The 27,741-nt window shown below is 32.3% G+C and overlaps 2 protein-coding genes and 2 pseudogenes across 2 annotated transcripts; 1 reads left to right on the top strand and 3 right to left on the bottom strand.

Annotated features, from left to right (window-relative positions):
• Window positions 1-1,108: 1,108 nt before the first annotated feature.
• Window positions 1,109-5,256, bottom strand: LOC125840418 (phosphatidylinositol:ceramide inositolphosphotransferase 2-like). Its single transcript, XM_049519398.1, has 12 exons — window positions 4,712-5,256; window positions 4,523-4,612; window positions 3,627-3,713; window positions 3,474-3,542; window positions 3,060-3,140; window positions 2,850-2,921; window positions 2,664-2,721; window positions 2,466-2,568; window positions 1,912-2,007; window positions 1,779-1,825; window positions 1,535-1,644; window positions 1,109-1,441 (listed from the first exon to the last, which is right to left on the bottom strand). The coding sequence occupies exons 1-12, from the start codon at window positions 4,769-4,771 to the stop codon at window positions 1,364-1,366; spliced, it is 951 nt and encodes a 316-aa protein (XP_049375355.1). The 5' UTR covers window positions 4,772-5,256; the 3' UTR covers window positions 1,109-1,363.
• A 9,791-nt stretch (window positions 5,257-15,047) lies between these two features.
• On the bottom strand, window positions 15,048-18,365 carry LOC125840304 (ankyrin repeat-containing protein NPR4-like; annotated as a pseudogene).
• A 418-nt stretch (window positions 18,366-18,783) lies between these two features.
• LOC125840474 (uncharacterized) lies at window positions 18,784-22,563 on the top strand (annotated as a pseudogene).
• A 271-nt stretch (window positions 22,564-22,834) lies between these two features.
• LOC125840380 (uncharacterized) lies at window positions 22,835-25,866 on the bottom strand. Its single transcript, XM_049519349.1, has 2 exons — window positions 23,563-25,866; window positions 22,835-23,471 (listed from the first exon to the last, which is right to left on the bottom strand). The coding sequence occupies exons 1-2, from the start codon at window positions 25,834-25,836 to the stop codon at window positions 23,187-23,189; spliced, it is 2,559 nt and encodes an 852-aa protein (XP_049375306.1). The 5' UTR covers window positions 25,837-25,866; the 3' UTR covers window positions 22,835-23,186.
• Window positions 25,867-27,741: the final 1,875 nt, after the last annotated feature.

Here is a 27,741-nt window from a genome sequence, read left to right as displayed (position 1 = left end):
CAAAATCTAATAAGATTTATACAATTACAAACTAGCGTGTATCTAAATAATTCGCTCCTAAAATAGTGAAATTTACGTAAATTACCAAAAAAAAACCACTATTATAAAGTAAAATACCTCTATTATCCAAATAAGAGTATTATGAAATGATTAAAAAAAAAGGGGATCAAGTGGGCTGTTAAGTGTGTCAACAAAGATTACACCACACGACGACGACGAAGAAGAAGACTTTCACTAATATAACCAACCAAAACTAATTGTGAAGAGGCTATTGTTTGCAAGAGAGAGAGAGAGAGAGAGAGAGAGATGATTGCCAAACAAGCTACAGAATACTATAGATATCGTACAAATCATGCTGACATAACTTTTGTTTTAGAACTCCCGAGAGTTTGTGTCCGTCCAACGCTTAGGTGACTGAGTTGGTGCAACAAGTGGTATTTCACGAGGAGCTACCATAGATCATTTTTCCTACTCCCTTGTCAACGTTCGTCACACCGAGACGAACTTGCATGTGTACAATTTACATCTTCTATGTGGTTTGCGCTCTATTGCGAAAAACAATTTTACCCATAAATGTATGATCAAAAGTATTGAGTTCAATTGAACCTGATATAAATACTCTGCATATGATTCTAAGTTCAAATCAAGGTCATGACACTAATATATATACGTGAGAATAAAAGCTATTGAGTTTACATGATCGTTATCTGATTCTAAGTTCAAATCCTTGTCATGACACTAATATCTATACACATTGTGAGAATAAAAGCTATTGAGTTTACGTGATTGTTATGTGGTTTTGTAGATATGATATAAGTGTATAAAGCATAAATAAATTTGGAAGCAAGAGCCATTATAACGTGCCAACAACCAAATTATTGTTGGAAAGATAGTGTGGCTTATTGTTGTCATTATAAAAGACAACTAGGCAACGTTTGTTGTGTCCCTTAGGAAAGGGAGGCAACGTGCTGTGCTGCACTTTCCTTTGAAATAAATGTTACCAAACAGGTAATGGGCAAAGGGAATGTGTGGACATAAAAGTATTGAGTTGGATCCATCTACACACCAGCTCATGCCCATGCTACTTGCAACATAAAGGAACAACACATTTCAGAAAAATAATTTGCATTAACCAAAAAATAAAATGAATTTCTTGATACATTTGATCAACATTAAAGTTAACCACAAAGGGGGGGCGTGGAGACGACACATACATAGCATCGCAGCAATCAACCTTCATTTCGTATCCTACACTAAAACCAAAACTATTCAACTTGGAAGAACACAACTTGTAATGATCGCATTGTTACCAGTCTATGTACCGGGGGGCCTCAGTTAGTGGCATTCCATGAAGTTTTATAGTCTAAACACCATTAATCACTGTTTCATGTACTGTTTTGCCATCTTCCACAATCTTCCCATTGATTTGGGTTCGGGGCCTCTACAGAAAATGCAGAAAAGAGTGTCAAAGCTAATCTCAATAGTGACGAAAAAGCTATAATCCCTAAGATGAAAAATGCATAAATCTCTATACCCATTCTGCAGGATCTCCCGAATTTCCATTCAGCAGTTTGTGATTCTCTTCTTTAGATTTGCTATCCTTGGTGACCGGAAGCAACAAGGCACTAGTGCGATCAGGCAGTTCTGCAAGAAAGACCTCACTGTTTCAGTTATTTAACATTCCTCTTGTGTGATAACCAAATTTGGGAGGAGAGAGTGGAGGACAAAAACTAGATAAAATGATTCCTCTGAAGATAAATTTAGGATTGATAACTAACCTGGTAATGTTTTATCAATGAAGAAGACTACAAGGTTGACAGTGTACCTGTACCAAATTAACATGGCTCAATCAAGTGTTCACAATAACAAGAATGTGCTGAGGAGTGCATCAAGCAAAAAAACATCACTCACCATGCTACAACGACGTCAACAGTGTAATGCTTGCGGGATGCAATAATCAAAAAGCTTTGTGCAATAACAGCTAACCAAGCACACTGTTTTATAAACCTGCAGAATAAAATCAAGCAATCAGTGACAAATACAAGCTGTGTCAAGACACTTGAGAAAATATAGATATGCAACCTAAGCGAAGGAAGCAGAAAGTTCTAGTAACTCAGCTGACACATAAGACATCTGTACCCCACAAAGCAGCTTTTTGTTGTTGTACCATGAAATTATGAAAAAGTTCAAAAGAAACCCTTCCCGACGAGAACTCACAGAACCCAAGGCAGGCATATCTTCCAGGTAAATGATTGAAAGAAAAGGAGAAAATGAAGCAAAAGGAAGGAGGAAAGTGTTGGTGTGCCATCCTGCTTAATTAGGCTAAGTACTTTCAGTACAATTCACACTGAACTCCCCTCCCCACCAAGTAATGCATGATTTGCATAGTGCCATTACCATCAGAGCTGAGATTCAAATGATTATGAGATATCAAAAGTCATTCAGATCATTATTACTGTAGGTACCTTCGTGTTCCATATTTCTGGTATGTCCGGACAAAGACTAGGGAGAATATCATGTGAGATGAAAATATTAGATCACCACAACCATAAAGCATACCACGAGGAACTGCAGAGTCATAAAACTCACATAAGTGTCTAAATTGAAGAATGTGATGCTTTAGATGCCAGGAGGAGCAATCAGTAAAGGAAAATGCAACTTACCAATCAACAGTGCTTGTAAAATGTTGTCAGGAGGAGGAAGAGTGGCAAGCTTTGAACCCTGGTAATTTGCAGGGGAAAAAAGTTAGTTCAGGTTTTGCCAAAAAAGATAATTAAGTAAGCTTAGGCACAGCTAACAGACAGCAGAACAAAAAAGTTAAAAAACCATTAAATGAAAATAGCTTTTACCTCACGACAGTGATAGTTTGGACCAGGAAGCTGTGTAGAATAGAACGTTATGATCCGAAGGAATTGACAACCCTGTTACAAACATTTATTTAACCAACTTAGAAAATATAACAGATATCAAGATCTCCATTATTGGTAGCCTTGTAGACAAGAACAAATAGTCAGGGAAGGAGTACAAGAGAGTAATTTTGGCAAAGAAAAGGGACTTACAACTAAGAATGCCAGGACCCTGCACCATATCAGAACTGTATAGATCTTTTTGGTCTTGAAAATAAAAGGATGGAACGTCCACTGCAGAAAAGCATGAGAAAAGCATTAGAATAGAAGACACAAAATTAACTCCGCAAAAAAGTAAAGATTAAGACTAACACATCCGCAAAATCCATTCGAGGATGAAGGAAAATCTGGTTGACCACCATATAAACATAATTTAAACTAATATTCAGGGTTTCCCAGTTTCTAAAGCCTGAAGCAGCTTGGCATCATGGTTTGCCTAAATCAAATGCAAGTGTGCTTTTTATAAACTTAAAATTCAAAGGCATAAAGCAGTAATGACAAACAGAATCCAATTTCACTTATAATCTTGCCAAGAAAAAGATGAGATATTATAGAGAAACAACTCACCATGATGAAAGATAGAAAGATGGTGGTGAATACAGTTTCACTTATGTAAGCTCTATCTTGTCCAAGCTCCTGGAATTTTAACCCATAAGAAAAGTTCATTGTGCAACTCCATAACAGTGGGGGAGAAACAAAAACAAAAACAAGTAAACCAACCGGAAGAAGATAGAAGCCGACATCCTGAAGAATTGGTCCAGGCCGGTGAAAGTAATGCACTCCTCTAGCAGCAAGTCCATGGATGTACTGAAGAAAGAAATATAGAAGTTTCACAACTCAGGAATCCAAAATGCAATAAGATCAGGAATAAAAATGACTATAAAGCAGAGAAACATAAAATCATCACATTATTTGCCAAAAATAATATTCAACAACCATACAAAATGTGCACAAGTTCTATGATTCGGTAAGAGATCAGCAAGAAAATATCCGACAGCTTCCAACCTCCCGTCACTCCGACAAACTCTGCCCTGCCTAGACCGTGGAAAAAAAAAATATTGCTAAAGGAAACATTGAACAAATCAAAAGCAGTTGTCTACAAATGGAGGATTTTGTAGCAACACACTGTAGATTGTAGAATCAAAATCAGTTGGATTTCAACCTAGCTTATAGTACTTGCTACTCCATGCAAGTCCAAAGAAGAAAAAACTATACTTTCTGCAAGAAATGAAGGACAATAAAAATCTACCTGTCCAAATTTTAACAACTAATTGACTACACTGTTGAATCATAGAGACCCCCTTCCTTCCCAGGTCTCCCCCACTACAAAAAAATCTTCTTTTAATCAATTATCAACTGATGAAGTATGAATTGACTACACCTGTACACCATTAAAATTCAAAACTTCTAGAGCTCTCAGCAAAGTAAAACTACAATCATTTATAGCAAAAATGTTATGCTTGTAGATGGCATCACTGAAACCTGATAGAACATTTTAAAATCCTAATCACATAAAGTACCAAAAGTCCATATAATCAAGCAACCCCAAATAACCACAAAACCAAAAGGAAAAAAACAATTGATCAAAAGAAAGAAACATATAGATAGACAGATACCTGAAAAATCAAACCACCAAGAAGATATTTCCAATTATCAGCAAGAAGATTGATCTCTGTTGTTACCTCCGCACAAAATCTCTTCCATAACTGCTCTCCATAACAACAAACCATCACAATCAGGAAAAACGGATCTCCAGAAAAACAAAATTAAACAAATTCCACAAGCAAAAGTTTTAAAAAACAAACCTTTGAAGCCTCGCGACCAATGTAAAACGACATATCTTTATCTGTACCAACCAAAGCCATATTACATCACAAACCAACCATGGCGGTCAATATCGTTCAACCTAAACCCTCCTTTCACTTCAAAACAAATTTCAATCCCTCTTTTTTCCCCTTTTTTTCCCTCTTATCACCAAATTCAATTCAAACAATCAAAAAAATTAAAACTTGAACCCGATCGATAAACTGAATCGGAACCCCCCAAAAAACCTTAACTCTGACCGATCTCAAAAACCTAAAATTACCAAATCGCGATGGAAACAAAAATCAATTGACAATGAGTGTACAAATAATGGAAAACTTCAGTGGAAAAAAATAATTTATACAGTCGCCGGAAAATCGAATAATCCGGTATACTTTTTTTCTCTCTCTCTCTAGAAACTGCCTGCTGGTGTGGTGTTTGATTTTCTCTCTCTAGAAACTACTTTCTCTCTCTCTTTTTATACTTCTGCTTTGTCTGCTAAAAACGCGAGTTGAACACGGAGAACAGTTGAGAAGAAAGAAGAAGAGATTTGAGAGAAATATATACAAAAAAAAATTTGCTCCTTTTTGGAAAATAAAATTAAAAAAGTGAATTTAATGATATTCCATGTTGAAAAATATTCCAAAATTTATTTGTTCCGATTTCAATTTATTTGTATTATTTTTTTATTTTTTTTAAATATATACTAATTAACTATAATTTAGGAATACGAGTATAGATTAAGATATGTCTTATATGTTTGTTCGATTAGCGTAAACATCGAATCTACGTAAAAAAAAGTTTACCATGTGGTATTACTTTTAATAAGCTTTTAGTATTTAATTATAATTTAATAATTTATATTTTCACTTTATTAAATTATTTAACTACGGTAAAATTAACTATTTTGATGTAAATATTTGTGTTTTTTTTTTCATTTTATTATCTCGTAATTATTTATTTGATTATGTTGAGTTTTTAGAAATTCATTATTATGGACTCATATTTGAGACTTGTAATAATATAATCAAACTTTAAAATAAAATGCACAAAAGGCTAAAGTCCAAGATTAAAAAGATTTGAATCCACATTAAACATAAAGATTAATTAGTAATCAGTGAACTTACCACGAGTTAATGGTGATGCATTTAGTTTTTTTAGTGCTAGTTAACTAAGTATTAAATTAAATTAAATTAATTTAAGTACAAGCATGCTCTCCTCAAAAGTCAAATCATAAACTTCATGTGAGCAAAGTAGTTTTTTATTTATTTATATTATGGCGAGAGAAAAAATCGTGTTGCTTAACCTTATTCTCTTTACCAATAATTTTAGTGTTAGATCTATGGGAATTAGACGATTTTATTTGTTCAAATACTTAGCGATTAATTTTTATGTACCTTTCATTAGGATATTTTTAAACAAGTTCATGAATAACAAGTCTAAAAGTTTTCTTCTTAATGAGATGAAAAGGGGGGATATTAATAATATTAGCAATTTTGATTATGACTGGAGTTTAGATTATTAATGATTAACTTACCACAAGTTAATAGTGATGCATTTAGTTCTTTACATGCTAGTTAATTATTAAATTAAATTAATTTTAGTACCAACATGATCTCCTCAAATCTTTGTAAAACTAAAAACAATAAAATAGAACCTCTTTATAATCTTTGAACGTTGCACATGGAATTGATGAAGTTATGAGTATGAAAAAAATTTGTATGGAACGACTTTTTAAATGAGTTGTATATGATGCAAATTCAAATTAGTCTAACTTAAATATAAATATCAAACACCATCAAACAAAAACACATAAAAAAATCGATAATTGACTAACTTGTTTGTTTTTCTTCAAATAATATAAAAATAGAACGTTATATTCGAGGAAATGAAAATTGATTAAAGTAGGAAAGTTTTTCCTAAGCATAAACAAAAATAATACTCATAATAATACTCTCTCGGTCCCCTTTTAGTTGTTATGTTGCGCTTTTCAAAAGTCAATTTGACTAATTTTCAAAGTTAAATTAGATTACATTAATTTAATATATTTTTTTAAACTAAAAACCTAGTTATTCAAAAACTATATGAAAAGTAATATAAATTAATTTTTTTTGTACTTCAATATGATGAAAAAATACATCATAAAATATTAATAAAAATTTTTATCGTTAGAGTTTAAAAAAGAAAAATCATGACAACTAAAAAGACACGGAGAAAGTAATAAATTGTTTGAAATGTTTTTGGCGGAATCCGAAGTCACGAGGCTCACGGCTCGACGACCAAGAAGAAAGACTCAAAATTTGTCGTCGTTTCCTCTCTTTAATTTTTTCTATTTTTCTATGATATTAAGTTGGAAATTATAATATTTGGGATACTATAATTATTATATACACCCAATTTTTAATGTAAATCTTAAATTTCACCATAAATTTACACAATCAAAAATATTTTTTCGTTAAAAGTTTTATCTAACTGTAAATAATAAGAACATCATATGTGTTCCAAAAAATAAGAAGTATTATAATTTGTTTCGTGAACACAAGTGTAGCGCTCTAATATAAGCAAATAATATTTTCTCAAACTGATTAGCCAAATACAAAATTCAATATCATTTTTGTATATCTATTAGTATGAATTAACTAAGGTGCAAAAGAAGTGTTTTTTAAAAAAATATATATTTATAAACTACATAAAAAGTACTTTAAGTCACAATAATTAATAATTTAAAATATTTAAAGAGTATATAAAAAATTGACGATTAAAAATAGATTTATTGAATCTCAAAATTTAAAAAATGTCACCTAAATTTAGACGGACGAGTAGCGGGGGAACAAACAGGCTAGAAGCCAGGTAGGATACAACTAAGAAATGCCGGGTCCATGTGGGCATCATTAACTTTAATTAACCGTTTTTAACCGATGTGATTTAAAGCCTTAATTATAGGGCCCATTATGCCCATAATCTTTTCACTTTTTGGCATGTTTGTCTCTGCATTTTATCCTACTATATTTTTTTACTATATACTTTTTTGGCCACAATTGATAAAAACGTTGTGTCCCACTTCATAAAATTCCAAAAGTTCGTTTTATACTTTGTACCATTATAATTAATGTGAATAAATTAATAATTTGGTATTTCAAAAATGAAATCCAGTACTCTATCTGCCAGAGCCAGCCAATGTGGAGGATTTTTTAAAAATTTAAATTCAAATAAAACCGGCCAACACAATGATACTATTTTAAATTATTTTTTGAATCGTGAAAACAAGATAAAATGTCGTGTACTATGCTTCAGTTATCACATTAGTTGGTTTAGTCGTTGCCCCTCTTTGATATATATTATGTTATGTTTTCTTTATTATTTTGTATGTCCTTTGTAATTTTGTATTGTTTTGTTAGTTGATCTGATGTTTGTTACTCGTCGAATTGAGAGTCTTTTGAAATTAATTTTTCTGTTTCTACGAGATAGTGATAAGTTTTCTGTACACTTTAACATTCTCCAGACTCCGCTTCTGAGACTATATTTATTATTGTTGTTGATAAGGTAAAATGTTTGTATTACACTTCTTTGGATGCAATTCTTGTTCAGATTCTGTGTGAACGCGAGATAATTTGTGCATCAAGTTTCAAATGAAAAAAATAAATAGATAGGATAAGGATTTTCATGACATTTTGAATTATTGTTAGGTATTAAATTTATTAAAGTATGGCACAATCAATTTGGTATGTTGGTAAGTTGGATATATATTACTAATTTAGTAGGTATACAAACCAAATAATAACAGAAATTTGGAATCAAAAGCACAAAGGTTTGAAAATATGCATTCTCCATTTTTGTTTTTGTGGTTTTCCACCAACTCGCAAAAAAGAAGAAGCAATATTGATAGGTTTATCCGAAAAATAATTTTTCAAATTTCTTATTTTAAAAATAAATAATTGAAAAGGAAAAATCTTTTGTAAAAAGAATATAATATTAAAAACAAAATTTATAAGTGGCCTACAAAATTAATTATCTCGAAAATTACCAACACCATAATAACCATATCCAAAAATTGTCATAAATGTTTTGAGCTTGAAAGCAATCGAGTGACAAATCATAATTTTAGAGAGATTTTATTTTGTAACTCTTTACAAATTTATTTTTAATTTGAAAAGTTTTATGTCCTTTTTACCATAGATCTTAATTTTTACATATATTTTTTAAATTTATTTTTATACATAAAAGCTATGATAAAATTATTTTATTCTATTTTAACTAGTTCTTTCAACTTAAATTTCAATTATTATTTCTTCAAATTACACCTAGAGGGTAGCTAATAAACATATCTTTCATAAAAGAAGAAGAATTTCAAGTAGAATTAAAGCAGTGGACTATATTTTGCTAACCAACTAAACTCAATGAATCTGACTTTAATTTTATTTTTTGGTGTAATAGGTCACTTAAGAATTGTGATAATGGGATAATTATTGAGTTTTTTCAACTTTCATCAACTATAATAAAACAGGAAAAAATAATAAAAAATGTCTGCGCGCTAAAATTCTTTGAATTGAAGTGAAATAGTGGGGTTGAAATTTTGAGGTCTAAATTGGGTTCCAATGGGTCAAAACTAGTGGTGGCGTCAACTCATACTTTTTGTTATATTTATTTATCACAACAAATCAATGATTTTTCTTATTTTTTTTCTTAGTCTTCTAGATTTTGGTGTTAACAATAAAAAATTCAAAAGTTTTAAGGTAAGAAATCAACATATAAATCCTCACACTTGGTCCTCAATATCTACATTAAAGTCTTAACTAAATTTAGATCTATATCGAAAATTCTCATGTTGAGAATTTATTAGATTTATTTATCTCTTTATAAACCTCATAATTGTAGGTCGGGTGGGTTCAAAACATAACAGACGTCAACTGTTTTTTTTAAATATCACGTAAGCACCACGTAGGAAAATTAAGAGGGGGACATAGCTATATAACGGCTTAGGGGTAAATATGGCTCCAAAGTTAGATATTAAAAGCAAATATGATCATTTTTTGATATATCTATAAAAACTAAAAAATGACTTATCCATACAATATAATTTTTCGATAAAGGATGTCGCTTCACACCCAACAACGGTGCAGAGCTCCACCCTTGAATTATCATATTACCAAAAGGAAAAAGACAGTTGTTATAATAGGAAGATGACTTTATAAAGAGCATATTGTTATAAAGACGACTACTATTGTTATAAGTAAAAAAAAATTAAAAAAATGAGAAAAAATTTAACTACTATAATAAGATATTATTATAAAGAGGTTTGACGCGTTATTTAAATAGAAAGTAATAAATGTGATCTCATTTTAATTTTTGAAAAGAAAAGAAAAAAATCTAATTCAACGGTGAGGGATTTGCCCAGGGGAATAGTTTCATTTTCATGGGGTCAGTTTTTAAAAAAAGGAAAAATCCTATTATGTCTTTACTTTTTTTTATTAGTATTATTTTGTCTATATCTAATTTTTCTCCCTCTTGAAATTTCTTCAATCCAGTAAAACGTCAATTTCATATTCTAGATGGAGATTTGAAAACAAATGTATCCAAATGGCAACAAGATTCTAGCCAACTAAGGAAGCTTCCATTTTATACTTCAATTAATGAACAAGACATTTTACATGTGAAATCAAAATTTATTCGTAATTCATACGTAAACCATGACTAAAGAAACAATAATAGTATCGGTAAGTATAGCTGAGTTGATGTAGTAGGTGAGTCGAAATTTGTTGCATCAGATTTATATTATTATGAAATAATATATATAGGAGAGTTAATGCGACGTGTATTTGAAGAATAGTGATTAGTGATCGTGAATTTACGTTGAAAATGTTAATAAGGTGATTTCTTTGGACGGACCATAGACGTGTTTGTTTTTGTTTAAATTTCCGTCATTAGGCAATTGGATGACTCGATAAAGCTAATTGACACCTTCGATAATATTCCCTTTAACTTTTTGTAATCAATTATTTGATAGATGCTGTACTAATTATTTCCTTTAATTTAGTAAAAATATATTAACGGATTATAACACATCCCAACAAAATTGACGTTGTTTAATTCAACTTTAAAAATTATTTCAAATGTGTGATTTAAAGAAAAAGATTACATTCTGTTAGTTCATTTTTACTTGTCACTTTTGACATATCTAGAAAATATAATAATTTTCTTCATGTTTTACCCTCAACATTATATACTTATTTTCTAAATCATTTTCTACGACATCATTTAATAGGAGATATTTTGGTAAAATACATATATCATTAATTATTTTCTTAATGAGTCTATCAAATCAAACTGTGACAAGTAAAAGTGAACGGAGGGAGTATATAAGTAAATATATACGGCAGCCAAGGGTGGATCAAACCTTTATCATAGCAAATTCATTTGCATTTAATACTTTTAATGCGGGACATAAATTTTTGTGTAAGAATTAATTAGAATTACAACAAATAATAGATACAAATCCACAATTTTTAAAATATATATTAGGTTCAAGGTAAAAATTTCAATTAAAATTAAGAGATATTAAATCGGTCTCTAATCGTAACAACTCCATCCATCTACCAATATGAAACGCTTTAACACCTCTGCGAGTTCTGAATTGAACACCAACGTGGATTGTGATGCAGTGGTGGAACTATTTCATCCTTAATCAGAGGTTTCGGATTCGAGTCTTGGATATGGAGAAAATCTTGTTGGAGGCGCCTCCCGAATTGGCTATACAGAGTGCGATCCAAATTTAATCGGAGCTCTAATATGAACTCCAAACACCAGGTGGGAAACAAAAAAAAAAGTTCTGAATTGAACATAGAAGCATGCACGTACACGATGTGCAATATATGTGCACCTAAATATATTAGATAAATCAAGAAATTAAAGATGATGAAAACTTTCATATCATGTGAAGAAAAAAATAATCCTTACATCAAAGCTTCAAAAGGACAATAAATTTAATACTAAAAGTCTTTAAAATTAAATTCATAAAACTTAAAATCTGAATTCACTTTTGTTCATAAGAGAGAATTGCTCAAGATTATTGAAAATTGAATTTGTGATGCTAAATAGTATATTTTTCCGATCGACGTAAAATATTCTAACATCTCATGAGATTATAATAATTATAACTATAGGCTCGTATTGATTTGTCTTTTAGAGTTGTTTTTTTTCTTTTTTGGTAAAAATAAATAAATAGTTGAGGGATTTTTCAATAGTGATATTATAGAGACACTACATGGCTGACGTTTTGTATGAACAAAAATCTTAGACCTCAAAATTAAAAAATATATATATATACACACAATGATCATGCAACAGGATGGCATGTTACACTAAGGCCACAACATTAAATTATATACACAATTTCGATGACTATAAACAATTATCTCCTCTCCAGAGTCCAGTCCCCCCACCCCCACCCCACCCCAAAAAAAAATACTTTTACCGGTTCGTTTTAGTTGTCATGTTACATTTTTTGAGAGTTAATTCAAAAATTATATGAAAAGTACTATAAAATGTAATTTTTCATATCAATATAATGAAAAACCACATCTTAAAATATTAGTCAAAATTTACATCGTTAGATTCTTAAAAAGAAAATTATAACAACTAAAAAAGAAACGAAGGGAGTAGTATAAAATATTGGATTTAAAAGGGCAGTCGAGTTGAAGGAGTCAATGGTCAAAATGGGACGTTAACTCCACAAGCCGATCGAGTTGAAAAGTAGGACAGAAAATGAAAATAAATAAATAATAATAATAATAATAATAATAAAAGAATTCGTTCATTTTTTTCATCCATTTTAATTTATTAAAACAAAAATAATTAACTCATTACAAAAAGAAAAAAAGTCAATCAAATAATATATATTATACACCAATTAACATAAATATTATGATAACATATGTACTTTATTTTTTATCATAATTGATAGATAAGTAAAAGTGAATCAAAACTATATTAAAAAAATTAGTGTGAAAATCGAGTAAAATTGGGATTTTAGAATGTGGTGAGACTGGTCTTGGCCGCCTAGTGCGGCTTATTCAACGTGACCACGACCTTTTTTTTTTTTTGAGATTAATTATATTATTTTTCCTCATAAGAACATTTAAGAACAAAGTGTTGAATAATTGTAATTGTAAAATTGTACGGTGAGATGAATGAGATCATTATATCTTTGAGCAGTAATTTCAAATTTGAGTTCGAGTATTAGAATTAAAAATGAAAATAAATGACAAAATTAATTCGTGGAAATGATGGTCATATATCCTCATATATATGCTTACACATGTTTTCTTCTTAGAGATTAGAACTAATTAAACAAAAATGTGTTAATCAATATCAGCGTACATTAAAAAAGAAAAGAAAAAGAATAGATTGGTGTCATATATGATATGGACCAAAATCATAATTGTTTGTGAATTGTGATGAAAAAATTAATAAAATTGCAGATTATGAAATCTATGAATGGGTCCTATATGTACATAATGTTTTGGAGACTAAAGTCCTAGATAACGAATTTAGATTTTTCATGGGTCCAATAAATTACTTCCCGTCTCAATTTATATGTCACAAACGATAAGGAAAAAAGTTAAAATTTATAGTTTAAAATAAATTATAGATATTTATGTAATTATAAATATTTTTATTAAAGATAAGTGAGAAATTATAAAGTTTAGGATTTTGGAGTAGTTGAAAAGTCCCAATCCAAGTACGTAAGATTTACTTTAGTGCTGCTTCTTCTATACATCATAATGCTACTTTTTGATCTATTTGTAAAGAGAGAATTAACTATGGTTAACATTTTTAAATTCGGTGTAAAGTATTAGTTTTATTTCGAAATATTGACAATCTTAAATTATTAATTTATTTGATTAATTGAACAAAATATAATTTTAAAGAAAATAGTACTAGATGAATTCATTGGCAAATCTATAGTACAATTTACGCGTTTGTTATATTTTATGATTTCTAGTTCAAACTCTATATGTGTTGGTGAAAAAAACAAGTAATAAATAGCCTTAATAATCTTTGACATTTAAATTATGAATTTGACACAAAAATATTAAAGATAATACAAGTACTATGACTGTGAGGTTTATTTATTTTATTTTAATTTAATTTAGAAAAAAGTCAAGTTAAACTTTGTTGAAGATCGTTAGGCATGCTCTTAACTTTGAATTAGCTAGCTGATGCGTTTATTCTCTTCTACTCTTCTTTGTTACTCTATAAATTTAATTTAGTTGACTAATGTATTTAATAGTTAATAATGAAGTTTTTTTTTATATATCTATATATATATATATGGATAGAAGGAAAAGAACAATAAGTCGTACATTTCTATTTATTATATGTGCAAGAGTATATTATTTCCCAAATATATATATAAAGTTAGAAATTCACATAAATCCCACTAGTTTTGGAGCTAATTATTTAGATACACTCTAGTTTGCAATATTATATATCTTATCAGATTTTGATGCATTCATATATGGTCAGATACATGTATCTCGAGATACACATGGTCAAAGTTAGGTGAAATTTGAGAAGTACCTTTTTTAGTGTTGAACTACAAAATAAAATAAAATTACTAGTATTAATTTTTGTAGTGGAATTGTTTTGTTAATACTAAGAAAAAAATACAAGTAAAAGGAATGATGTTTTATCTTATTAATCCTTATGAAAGTAGTGTGACTTTTTATTATTTTTTGCAACTATTTTCTTTCCTATTCTTTTCTGTTACTGGCAGTATGCACCATTTTCATAAGCAATGATCTAATTAAAGGGGAAAAAAATAAATTAGGACGTTGAAAATAAAGCTTGGAATGGGTGGCCATCGAGAAGAAACCATTCTTTTACTTTTTCAAAGTCTTTATATAAAGAGTAAATATTGTTAAAGAGCTAGCTCATGAGGGGAGGTTTGTCCAAATTCATATAAGGAGATCAAATTTCATCCCTCTACTGATGTGAGACATCTTAACAAATATACGAATTAGCCAAATGAGGTTCAACATTTACATAAAAATAGTTATATACAATATAATTTGCCGCCGAAGAGTGTTTGGATGAATCCCTAGGTCCAAACTGGCTCCGGCCCTATCCCTAATTTAAGTGTGTTCGGTATGATTTTTAGAAAAAATATATTCTTGTGTTTAGTACGTAAACAAAAAAATATTATTCTAAGAACTTCATAATAAATCAAATCAAACTTCAAATTCAAGAATCTTGATCATTCTTTTATCACATAAGAATGTAAAATGTTGTTACAATAAGAAGATACTCTTATTTGCAAGTGTTATGAAGGGTTTGTTGTCAACAAACTTTGTGCTTGTCTAATCTAAAAAGAAACTTGGACCTATATGTGGATCTTGCCACATCAAACTATAGTTTATACTGTAAACACCCAAATAAAGCTACAGGAATACCAGCAAAAACAATAATGAGCTTTGGCTCCCAAATGGTATGATTCCTATAGACCAGAAAAAAGGTTGCGGCAAACGCCACGAGCATGCTAATTATGGAGAGAAACAGTGCGGTAAGTCCAAAAAACAATTTGGCAGGTAATGAGACAAGAAAATCGTCTTCACCATAGCGAGATATGAGAATGGACAAGAGCATAATGATGGAAACGATTGAGCTGAATAGTGCCACTGCATCTGATATGACAAACACCATAAATCCTTTCGAGTTTAGCAATACTGGAATACCGTTACTACTGTTATTACCGCCTGGCACAGTGAAGCCAACAGCAAACACCACCGTAGCAATCAAACTTGCAACAAGCATACAAGAATTTGCTGTGTCTTTCATCCATTTCTCCCCATCTTTCAGTAATTGCTTGTGCTCTTCCGTGAATAATTCTCTAGGGGTTTTTTCATCATAGTTTTTTTACCTTGAGTAAAAAAGGTGGTACAAGTTTCTCCACTTCCTAACCAATATAATTACATAGGAGTAATTATTAAGTAGTATAATGCTAAAAGTTGTATGTATATCTTTAAATTTGTAGAATGACAGATAATTGAAATATTTCTCACCTTGAACCATAGTATTTCTCTTTGCATTTGTAGTGCCGCTCCAGAAACCTTGAGAAATGATGGCGGCATAATTTTCTCCTGTACGTAGAAAAGCTCATCATTGTTGACAATAATCGATTATTAATCATGTTAAAAAGAGAGAGGATATCAAATTATACCGTATTATCAAATGTATTATTTGACAGTCCTAACCTCCCAACCAAATGTAGAATGTTGTTTCCATTAGCATCAATTTTTTGAATGAGTAAGTTTTTCATTCCTCCAATTTGATGTATAAGATTGAATACTTTTTCCTCTCGATATAAAACGGCAACATGTATAATAGACCAACCTCGATCAAGTTTCCATATCAAATCAGGATGATTATTAATAGCCACAACTAAAAACTCTACATTTCCTGTTTTTGCAGCAAAATGAAGCAATTTATCTTTTTCCAGGTACTTCAATAGTCTTTTCTCTGCATTTTTCTTACACTCCGTTTATATTTATTTGTCGATTATATTGAAATATTATTTTTGCTTTTACTTTTCACTTTTAACAAATAAAGGATTTTTATTTTTTTAAAAGTACTCATAATATGAATATTGCATAGAATATGAATATGAAAATATTTTACCCTCAACATTAATTACTTATTTCAAATTATATATTATTTATATGAATATTGTGATAAAATACTCATATTAATCATATTTTAAGAGCCCCGCAAAATTTAAAATAGACAAATAAAAATAAAAGAATGAAAAAGTAATATTAAGGGAGTTTAAAATATGAAAAAAATAAATACATGAACTAGCTGAGTAATGTTTAGCATCTACTCGTTATACATAAAAGATAAATGTATCAATAGTATAATTTTCTGTTAAATGGGTTTCAGATGAATACCTAGGCCAAAACTGGCTCCGCCCCTATCCCTAATTCAGATGTGTTTGTTATGAATTTCTAGAAAAATAAGTACATTTCTTACATATTTTTTTGTGTGTAGTATATAAACAAAAAGTATTACACTAAAAACATTGATATATATTTTAGATAAATACTATTGGAGGTGGAATAAGGGATATGGGTGGGGGTGGTGAGAATTGTGGGCTATGAAAGTTCGTCACTTGTGAAACTTGATTTTTCTAATTTCACTAAAAAAAAATCATTTTTCTAAAAAAATATTTTTTAAATAATTTAATCAAACGAATATGAAGTTCTTTGAACGAAAATGTCCTACAAGATGAATGGTTCTTGAATCTTGACGAGAGTCTATTTTTACAAACATGTAAAATTATTCCTTTAGTTGATCATCATGTATGATGTTGCTAATTATTTTATCGTCAATCAAATTTTACTGGCTCTTATTAATTCAGAGAATTCTGTAAAGGTATAATAAAATTGATTTTTCACAAAAATATAAAGGAAATTGGTTAAATTCTAAATAATTTTCGTTAGTGATAAATAGTAGAGGTAAACATCATAGAGCCTAGAGGAACCACATGGCAAGTTATACGATGCCAAATTTAGAGGAAGATTTTGAAATCATCCTTAGTTGCATACTCTATCGAAAACGACTTTATCACTTAAATTTCAAAGTCTTTAGTTATGAATCAATAGGTATTTATCACAATTGGTGATCGTGATTTTATCTTTTAAATATACTTATTTTTCTCAAACGTCTTAGGACTGCTTATTGAATCGATCGGAGGAATAATTATGCTTAACAATTTGACTTATCAAATATCAGATTTTAAATATACTAATCCGCTAGTCAACCAATAAGCTATCGATTGGTTCGGTGTCGGATTAGGAATTAGCGGACGGTTATCGGGCGGTGTATTGGTTCCAACATTCTATGCTCCCCTCTTTCACTTTCACACACAATTAGATTGATCTCCCATCAAACAAAACATTTTTTCTAGCCCTACTTAAGCTGATAAATCAGTAATTGTAAATCACAGTGTGACACATATGAAGTCTAAATTTTGAGGGTACAAGCACATTAGTATTTACTTAATAAATATACTTACGGTAAAACTATAACTACAATAATTCTTAACGGGTTAATGGTTAAACCCAATAAGAAAATTGAGTAATCTGCCCCGCGCCGATAAATCGTTAACTATTAAAATTTAATCAGTTGACGAACCGTTAATATGATAATCTAATACAGATAAGCCAATTTTGCAATTGACTTATCGGTTATGGTTCGATTTTGAACAACCCTAAAACACATGTTATAACCTACTTGATAATCAATTTTGTCTTACATTTAAAATAATATTTGGAGATTATTTTAAATAAATATTAGTTCATTAAATTGACCACTTATTTCAATTTTAAACTTTAAATTTGAAAGTTTGAAAAACAAGTTTTAGGATTTTTTTTCTTTTATATATTTTCACTCATAAGATTTTAGTTGTATTTCATATCTAAATCCAATTTCAACTTCAAACTTTTTTATATTTTATTTTTCAAATTTCAAACAATTTATCCAAAGAGAGAACTACACAAATAGGACCTATTAGACAAAATAGTTATCTAAATTGGACTCAATCCAATATATTTATCTTGATTGAACTCACTGCCCAAACTATTCACCCAAGTGTCCCATTGTTCTATTCACTAAATCACTGCTTCTTCATCCTTAATATCATCCGAGTATGTACGTTTATATATATATATATTCTGATTGTATCTACATATTATTATATATTATGATGATATATCAAGAAATAATTGAGCAGTTTTTTTACTAAAATATTGTCTCTTCCTCCTTGATCCCATTATATATATGTATATATATATATACATTCTAATGGTATCAAGGTGTAACTGAATAGTGTTTTTCACTGAAGCATTTCCTATTCCTCTTTATATAATCTGATGGTATTAACCACTGAACGTGAATTAGTAGTTAAAAAAACGGGGTATGAAAGTAAGGGGCGGCCCTTTCTATATATATATTTTTTTTTTTTGGATAAAAGTGTTTTTTTTCCCATATACAAATGCCTGTGGGTCAGAGCCCAAATATGAAGAAAACCCAGTTATTGGAAGCCCAATTACCATTTCCACCAACCAAGCACATGAGTTTCCTGTCTATGGCTACTTCCATTTCCATTGACCCATTTTCTCTTCGCCTTCAATATTCGTAAGCTTTCGAACTTTTGCTCCTTTCTATTTCTCTGAGATTTGGTTTTTCTTTAAAATTGATGAGTTCTTTGACCTTTCTGTACAGATATTACTGAAGCAGTTGATGACTTGGAACTGTATTTACAATGTGGTCAGCGTCAAATTTGCAGGCTATGTCATTCAGACCTCGAATCATTCAACCTCAATTCTGCAATGACGTGAGTTTTTTTGTTTTATTTTTTTAGTCTTTCAATTTTTGTTTTTATGTGTTAGTGAATTTGGGGATACTAAAGGGAAATAGTTGCATTTGATGGCAACATCTATCTTTTTTAACTACAATCCAAGTATCTATGTTCCCCATGTAGACCTGTTTCATTGTAATTTGTTACTGAACGAGGGAGGAAAAGGGATCACCTTATAGTTAATATGCGTTTTAATATGTAGATGGTGATAGTTCGAAAAAAGCGAACAATTGATAGGTGGGGTATGAAAATATGGCCGACCACCGGTAATTGTGGGAGTAAAGTTTAGTTCATTGAATAAAGGTCCTTCACTCATCCTACAATATTTGGTTTCTATAGGTAATGATTTAGCTTTTCTAGGATTTCTATAACCAACAATTGGTATTGACTTGTTTTTTATTTTTCTGCATATCGTCAGTGTTAAATTTGTATGTAATTTTAGTAGTTGGTAATATCTTATTTTATGCAATATTAAAGGAAAATGTTGATATCTCATTTTCATAATCTTATTGTAGTGTGTGAAACATGTTTTTAGATTTATAGTTAGAACTTAGTCCATCCATGATTGTGTGACCCTTAACTTACTTCATTTATGAAGGTAAGTTGTAACTCCATCACATAACTCCCTATAGTAAAAGAAGAAGAGTTGAAACTCTTGAATTAAAGTGGGAGTTAAGGGAAGAGAGTTATGAGTGAAATGGAGTAATAAGTCACTAAGTTAACCTATAAATTGGAGTGATTTGAGTCATTCTCAACATACTGAGATTTGAGAGTTAAATTTTTAGATTAAAGACTGTAGTTGTTGTGGAGAAACGACAAGACTCCACAAGTGATCTTGTAGGAAATCACTTAGATAATTGGTGGCGGTAACATACATCGACCCTAGTAGAAGGTATGCCTAATTTTGCATAAATCTCCAAGTAATTAATTTCTTCATTGGTATCAAAGCACGATATAGATGTGTATATATTTCACCACTGTATGATTAAAATTTGATGGACAACTGTATTTCATTTGAAAAATGTTGCCTGACAAAAGATTTCTGAAAAACATGGTTAACACTCATAGTGCCTTGTTCATGCTGCAAACGTCAATAAAGTGCTTAATTGACTAATAGTAATGTGTAGGTTACAAACTTTGACATTATTCGATTGAAAGAAGTTGGCAAAAATGCTGACTTTTCACTAATGTCAGTTGTGTGAGACACATAATAAAGTTATTCCGAGTCAATACATAGTTTAGTGGTTTGTAAGGACAAAGCAAATCCCTTTTCACGAACTCTAGTAGGACATGCATTTAAATTTTCTGATAAAATGAAAGAAAGAAAGTAAAAGGAAAGAAAACTGGAAGTGTTTACAGTTGTGTCGAATTCTGTAACCTAAGAGGTCTCGATCTATTTATTACTATTGTTCTGCTCCTATTTAATTTATCCTATGAAGAAAATGTGTTACGTATAACTTGCATCATGTGTACACTTTCTAGCTGCATTTCACCTTTATTCTCCGACTTCAAATGCAGGGATGCACTAAGTTCAGACAACACATGTTTTTAGCTTGGTCCAGTATCAACCGAATCGAGATCAACCACTGCCTTACGTCACATCTCCATATGCAATGTTGTGCAGTTTTAGCTGACACAACTAAGATAGTTTCTGACAATTTTCCTGGAAACTGTGCGTTTGATTCAAAAGCTAGAACTTTCGGTAAGTTCTTCTTGCTTGGTTTGAAGATATCTTTAGAACTATTCCCTCTGTCCCAATATATGTGACACATTTCGCTTTTCGAGAGTCAAACAGTTTAAGTTTGACCGAAAATTTGCGCATGAAATCTTCAATTTTTTTGAAATGAAATTTATATATTTGTAAACTACGTAAAAAGTACTATAAGTCACAATAATTGACAATCCATAATATTTAAAACATCTATGAAAAGTTTTATTGTCAAAGATAGACCTGTTTGAATATCGAAATCCGAAATATGTGTAATCTGGTAGATGTTTTGTCATAGATTGAAATGCTGTAACTCATTTTTTGGAGGTCTCCAACATGTTTTTAATGCTGATGAATACAATTTTACCCTTACCAAAAAAAAAAATTGGGACGGAGGGAGTATTGTTTATCTCTTTTTAGGATGTAGAAATATAGTTAAATAACGTAGGATTGTTGAGTTCATCAGATATGCCTTATCTTATATATACCATCATTTGCTATCCTGCTAACTTGGAAGAGAGGAATATATATTGAATATTTATGTAACTGATGACTCCAACTAGCTTGGGGTTGCAAGTTGCAACATAGCTGATGTTGTTAATATTCTTGGGACTACTAGAATGGTACTACTAGCTGATGTGTTGGCATTTTCTTTTAATTGGATATCATATGAGATCGAGGATGGCATTATGGGAAAGAAAAAAGCAACGTCTAGCACTCCAACTACTTCTGTTCCTTTGACCTTCATAGCATCTTACAGTTATAAAATCTTCCTTATATCAGTAAGTAACCTATGCTTTGAGAAAGCATTTTATTTAGACTCCTAGTCACAGATCCCTAAATTCTTGTCATTTCCAAGTGCCTGCTTTTGTCCTCCATATTTAGCGGTTGCCGGTCGGTGCTGTCGAGAAGTCTTGAAATATGTACTGTATGTAGCATGTCAGGGTTAACAGTTTGTGTCTTTCCTCTTTAATCTCTATTCTTCTATTTGAGTTACATTAGATTTCTTCTCTTAAGCTATAAAATGGTCTAACTGCGTATTTATCCAGAACAGAACCTTTCAGACAAGCATCCCATTCGCTATTGCTGGGACGATGCCAAGTCAGGAGTGAAGATTCAGAAGGAACCTTGAGTGGCGAAAGCATCTTGCAAAATGAAGAAACACTGGCTCGAGATTTAAGGACTGCTATTAAAGAGGAGAACTATGCCCAAGCAGCAAAAATCAGGGATAGCCTCCGGCTTCTCCAGGAGAATAGTAATGCATCTGTACTAGCAGCAAATGCTCGATTTTACAATGCTTTCAAGACTGGAGATTTAGCTGCTATGCAAGCCCTCTGGTCGAGGGGTGAGAATACATGCATCGTGCACCCGGGGGTGAGTGGCATATCAGGCTATGATCTTATAATGGGAAGCTGGGAGTTCGTGTGGGCAGAATATGATTTCCCACTTGAAATAGAGATCAGAGATGTCCAGGTTCATGTTAGAGGTGATCTCGGGTACGTTACGTGCGTTGAAATGGTCAAGACAAAGGGTAGCAGCTGGGGAAAACAGTTTGCTACTAATGTGTTTGAGAAGGTTGATGGACAATGGTTCATATGTATTCACCATGCCTCTTATATTGACCTGTAAATTGTGAACGAGAGAGCTGTTTAGTGGGAGTGAGAAATCTTATATTATCATAGGTTTTGTAACCTATTATTATTCAGTCATACGACAAGCATATTTTGTTTGATCAAGCTATCGAAATCAGCTTATTAGAGAACATTTGAGTAACAAAAGTGCTTTTACATGTCAAATTATGGAAGCTTAGCCAAACTGCTTGAAAGCTTTAGCCATGATAAAGCTGGGATGGGACAAGCAAAGAGTGAAGGATCTTTTTCCATTTTAAATTTAGAATATACATCTGATTTTTCTTCTTCTGTTCAAATGTACAATTTATTCTTTCAAAAATACTTGAGCATTTAATTGTGCATAAAGATCCTGGAAAATAAAAAGATAAAATTGGAGTGTCAAATATGTATTGGATTGACCCACAACATCAAGATTATGGAAACCTGAATAACAGTAGAACCATCAACATTACCTTAGATAAAAATAAAGGAAACGAAATCCAGCCACTGTATATTCAAGAGTACTACTTTCTCTAAAACCTTTTCTACTGAGTTCATTTCTATACCTTGCGGCATGACAGTATTTCCTTACTATAAGAGAATTTACAGCTGATCAAAGACGTACAAAATGAGAGGTCGAAGATTAGACTTATTTGAACCACAGATTTTCAGTTTGCAAGATGCAATTAGGAACATGTGATGCTAAAACAGTCTCTCAGAATTCTTGCTTCATCAGCAGTTCCCTAGATCCTTCCAACAGGGGAGGGGGGTGGAGATGACACATATCTTTGAGGGACTTGTCCTTGGACTGCGGTTGAAGCCTTTGTCCCCCTCGTGGCATCTGAAGAAGCTTTCTTCTGTCCTAGCGATCCAATATCAAAGATGTCAGCTAGTTTCTGACTAGTCAGGGCAGAGACACATATGGAGAATGCTTCTAACAAAGGAACTGATGAATCAAATTCGACTGAGTAAAGTCCATTCTTGAGTGGTGCCATACTGAAGATAGGCTTGCTCCTCCGATCTCCTCCCTGTGAAGAAGCATTGGTAACCAAATATTATTCAAGAATTATCAAGCGAAGCAGCAAACAAAGTGAAATTAAGTTTGACACAAACAAGTACCTGAATCAAAAGGTTTAGAAAATCTTGGCTCCTGCAATTCTTATCCTGTTCAAGTATCTTTAGCTTGCAACCAACATCCCACCCTCCACAATCACATAATCCACCAGATCTCCATCGTTCGAGTAATGAGGAAGGAGTTCCATCATTTGGCAGGTTATGTGTACCACCAGGAAGAATGACTACAACGTCACTGTATGTTTCACAGGTCTCTCCGGGTAATTGCTGCATACCTTCTTGTTTATATTGACTTGAGTTCATAACGACAATGGCAGCAAGCTCTCTCTTTTGACAAGAATCAGGGACTTGCTTTTCCACCTGTCCACAATCAATGCTATACAAGATAGATTCCCTTTGCACAGATATACTTTTCTGCTCATGTACACTTGAGTTTTGAACTTCAGAACAAGAAATCTCCATCTGGCCAATAACTTTATAACCAAAGCCAGCACTTTTCTCTTTTGGTCCATGGCTCATCCAACCCCCACTCCTCCTTTTAATTTCATGGACTGCATAGAAAGCATAAACCAAGCTACTTCCACCCTTCCCGGACGTTGGTAACTTCTTGCCAGCTGCAACAAGAATGCCACCATCATCATCAACCACAAGTTTAAAAAATGGAACTCCATCCTTAAGTGAAAGCTGTAGAAGAGCCTGAAAAGTTGAGGGGAGATGCTTTTTCACATGAACATGTTTGCTATGGTTTTTAGTGGGCAAAGTATTGCCATTTGTGTTTCCATTAGAAAGTGGAAATGTCTCAGCTGAATGAACGCCCTTAGGCTTCAGCAATGGATCTAGGAGTCTTCTCAAAGGACTAGATCTTCCTCTGATATTAGCATTTGGCTTCTCCCGATTACTGAGATCCGCACTGGAAGAAGCTCCTGCTGGGCCAGACTTGGGGATGTTATTTGTACTATTCAATGGTGGAGCAGCCGAGGACTCCTTAAAACTGAAACTTCTGCTCATTCGACTAAGACTAAAGCTAAACCTCTTATTAGGGGATGGATGTCTTCCCTTCACCACTGCCTGCTCTGCAGTGTCCAAATCTGCTCTCTGCAAAGTCTCAGCTGGAACTCTCAATTCTACATCAGATTTATTGTGTTTCAGACATTTGGCATCAAATGAAGAGCGACTAGTTATCCTCTCATTTTGACATGGAGATGAGCATAAATCTGTTATGTCCCGAGAAATGGACAACTGGCGTTGCTTCACATGAGACTCTGTATTTGTTGCAGAGCTTGCAGGCAGAGGACATGAATGTGGAACAGCAAGCAGTTCACTAGAGAAGGAATCCAGAGAAGAACAATCAGAAAATCCTGTCCTCATCGCATCAGCTGGTTGTTCATCAAAAGATGTTCTCGATTCTGAGAATTGAGAGGCCTCCGTACTTGTTTTTGAACGATGTTTTGGAACCAAGAGAACAATATTCTTAGGTTCAGCAGCATAATTTTGGGAACTAAGGTTGTCTTCATTGTCAAATTTGATCTCGCTTTTACAATCTTGAAGACTATTTGTATGACTACAAGGAACACTGACATTCTTAATCGGTACCCAGAACAAATCTTCTTCATCTGGTTTCAGATTTTGAACAGAATCACGGTCCATGTATTTGCCAATATTTAGTTCAGAATTGCGCCTGGGCGGTGGTACCTCCTTCCTAAGACGTTGTTTCTGCTTACCATGCTTTGTGGGGCACCGTGTAATTTGCATATCCTGGATCTGAATAAACTCTGATTGGGATTGCCGCACGGATTCTGCAGGCTTTAGTTCACAAGATGGAACGCTCGGTAATGGCATTTGCTTTCTCTGAGAAGAGATGCCATAAGCTTTGGGAGGCTTAACAGCAACAAATGAAGAACTACCTGATAACGTTTTACGATGACAGCTTGCAGGAATACGTTCATTATACTTCCATTTCTCCAGACGCTCCCAATCAAGGACTCCGAAATTCAAAGCCTTTCCTTGAATATTTTTTCCCTTTTCCGCGTGCTGCAGATAACCTGGCAAATTGGACATGTACTTGACAAGCTCGTCATCTTTATTTTCCTTACTCCCTAACCAGTGGTTTTGGTGATCTCCAGAGGAGGTCAATTGTGAAACATTCTGATTGACCGTCTTGCTTAAGCCATGATGCCTGCTAATGTATGGTTTATCTTCTGTGCTTTCAACTTTATACTTATCTTTGAGCTTTGAACTTTGATTTGCTAGGGATGATTTAATCTCTTTTGCAGCACTGGAGGTTTCATGATGACGTCTAGTTTCTAGTCGGTGCCCCATTTTCAAACTTCAATTACATTCTTTTTTACTGCAAAGGGAAAACAAGGTCTTAGTATATTAGAAAGACATAAAATAAAAATCACTACAGAGACATGCTACAACATCCATTACTCAATGTTCACTAGGAAGGAATTTGAACGATCTGCCCTAGCACAAGGACTTCAATAGAAGACAAGTGCAGAAAAGAGTTGGAAGGACTTAACAGACTAGTAACACAAGAACTCCTAGACAAAATATTCATCGTAATTCTTGAACCAATATGAAATCATTCAGACCTAAAAGAACAACAGACTCCTAGTGAGTCGGATATTTGACAGAAAACGGTAGCTTTATCTAGAGCAAAGGAACTGTGCCAAGTATGCAGAGTAATGACCTGAACTGAATGTAGACCCTGATAAAAATGAAAGTGTTAGCAGACCAATAAACTAAAATACTTCAAATCAGTGGTCGATATCTTTATCTAGCAGTAAGCAATCAATAATTCAGCTTCTTTAAAATAGGCAATTTGCCAACTGTACAAGTATACCGGCAACTCATCGTAAGCAGATTGACAAAGACTAGAAGGGGAAGTAAAAGGGAAGCTCAATGCATTATGCTTCCACTATGCACGAGGACCGGAAAAGGGCCAGACCACAAGGGTCTATTATACGCCGCCATACCTTAACCAGTTATGCCAATTCCATGTTCACAAGCAATGAATAGAACCTAAAGCAAACAGGACAACTGATAGAGTTGCAGACGTACTGAGAGAATTCGAGCAAGTGCAAATGCTGAAATCTCATCATTTCTAGTAAATGCTGCAATCAGCTTTCTATGAAGTTGACACAAGAACTATAACTAAATGAAGCTGTAGAATCACGTTTCGATTCTTACATACTATACTTTCAAAGAAGATCTGTATATAGATAGATAAATAATAAGAATAAAAACATAGAAATAGAAATATGGAACTACTAAAACCAGCCAAAAGCATTTGCTTGGCAACCCAATAAGACATATTTTCTTCACAATGAAAAAGCATGACCTGACAAAAGTGAGAAAATCAAATCCTAACTGGAGTACTGGACCAAAAGTATCAAAACACCATCTTTTTCTGAGTCTTCAACCATAAGATTCTGTGTATCTGTAACATAAAGCAACACAATCCCCACAACTTTAACTTACAGATTGAACATTTCCCACCCAGCTGGACCCAAAGTGTCATGAATCTAATTCATTGTTCAACATTTCAATCCACCCACTAAAAAACAACAGTTCAACTGGAATGGCATTTTTACATGAAAGTTGTCAATTGAAAAAAAAAGCCTAATTTCTGAAACAAGATCTGAGAGTCAATAATCACAAGTGTTAATACAGTTGAATAAAATTCAAACCACCTTACAGATCCAGTAAAATGGAGCTCACAAACAATATCTAAGGCTCACACTCACATAAAAAGGAATGTTATACCACGTACCACAAAAAAATATCAAGAAATGTAGACCCATAATGCAACATTTTTAGTGGTAACAAAGAAAAGACAAAAAAAGAAGATAAAATCAAGAAAATACAGACCCATAAAACCACAACATTCAAGATTTTGAGTGGGTATAAAAGCAAAGACCCCCAAAAATAAAGAATCACCAAAAATGAAGACCCATCACACAATATTCATGGAAACCCCATTTCAAGATTTAGTGTGATAAAAAGGAAAAAGACAAAAAAATCAAGAAAATGCAGACCCTTAACACCACAACATTCACTTGAAAAAAAAAAAAAACCCCATTTCAAGATTTTGAGTGGGTAAAAAGCAAAGAGGAAAAAAAATGCAGACATGTAGCAACAATATTCATGTAAACCCCATTTCAAGGAGATTTGCAGAAATGAATGTACTTACAGTAAAGGCAAAGAAAGGAATAGCAGAAC

This window comes from Solanum verrucosum, unplaced genomic scaffold, assembly GCF_900185275.1.
Source record: "Solanum verrucosum unplaced genomic scaffold, falcon-dt-bn FXZP01000137.1, whole genome shotgun sequence".
Classification (NCBI taxonomy): domain Eukaryota; kingdom Viridiplantae; phylum Streptophyta; class Magnoliopsida; order Solanales; family Solanaceae; genus Solanum; species Solanum verrucosum.
This window is presented reverse-complemented; position numbering and strand designations above follow the sequence as displayed.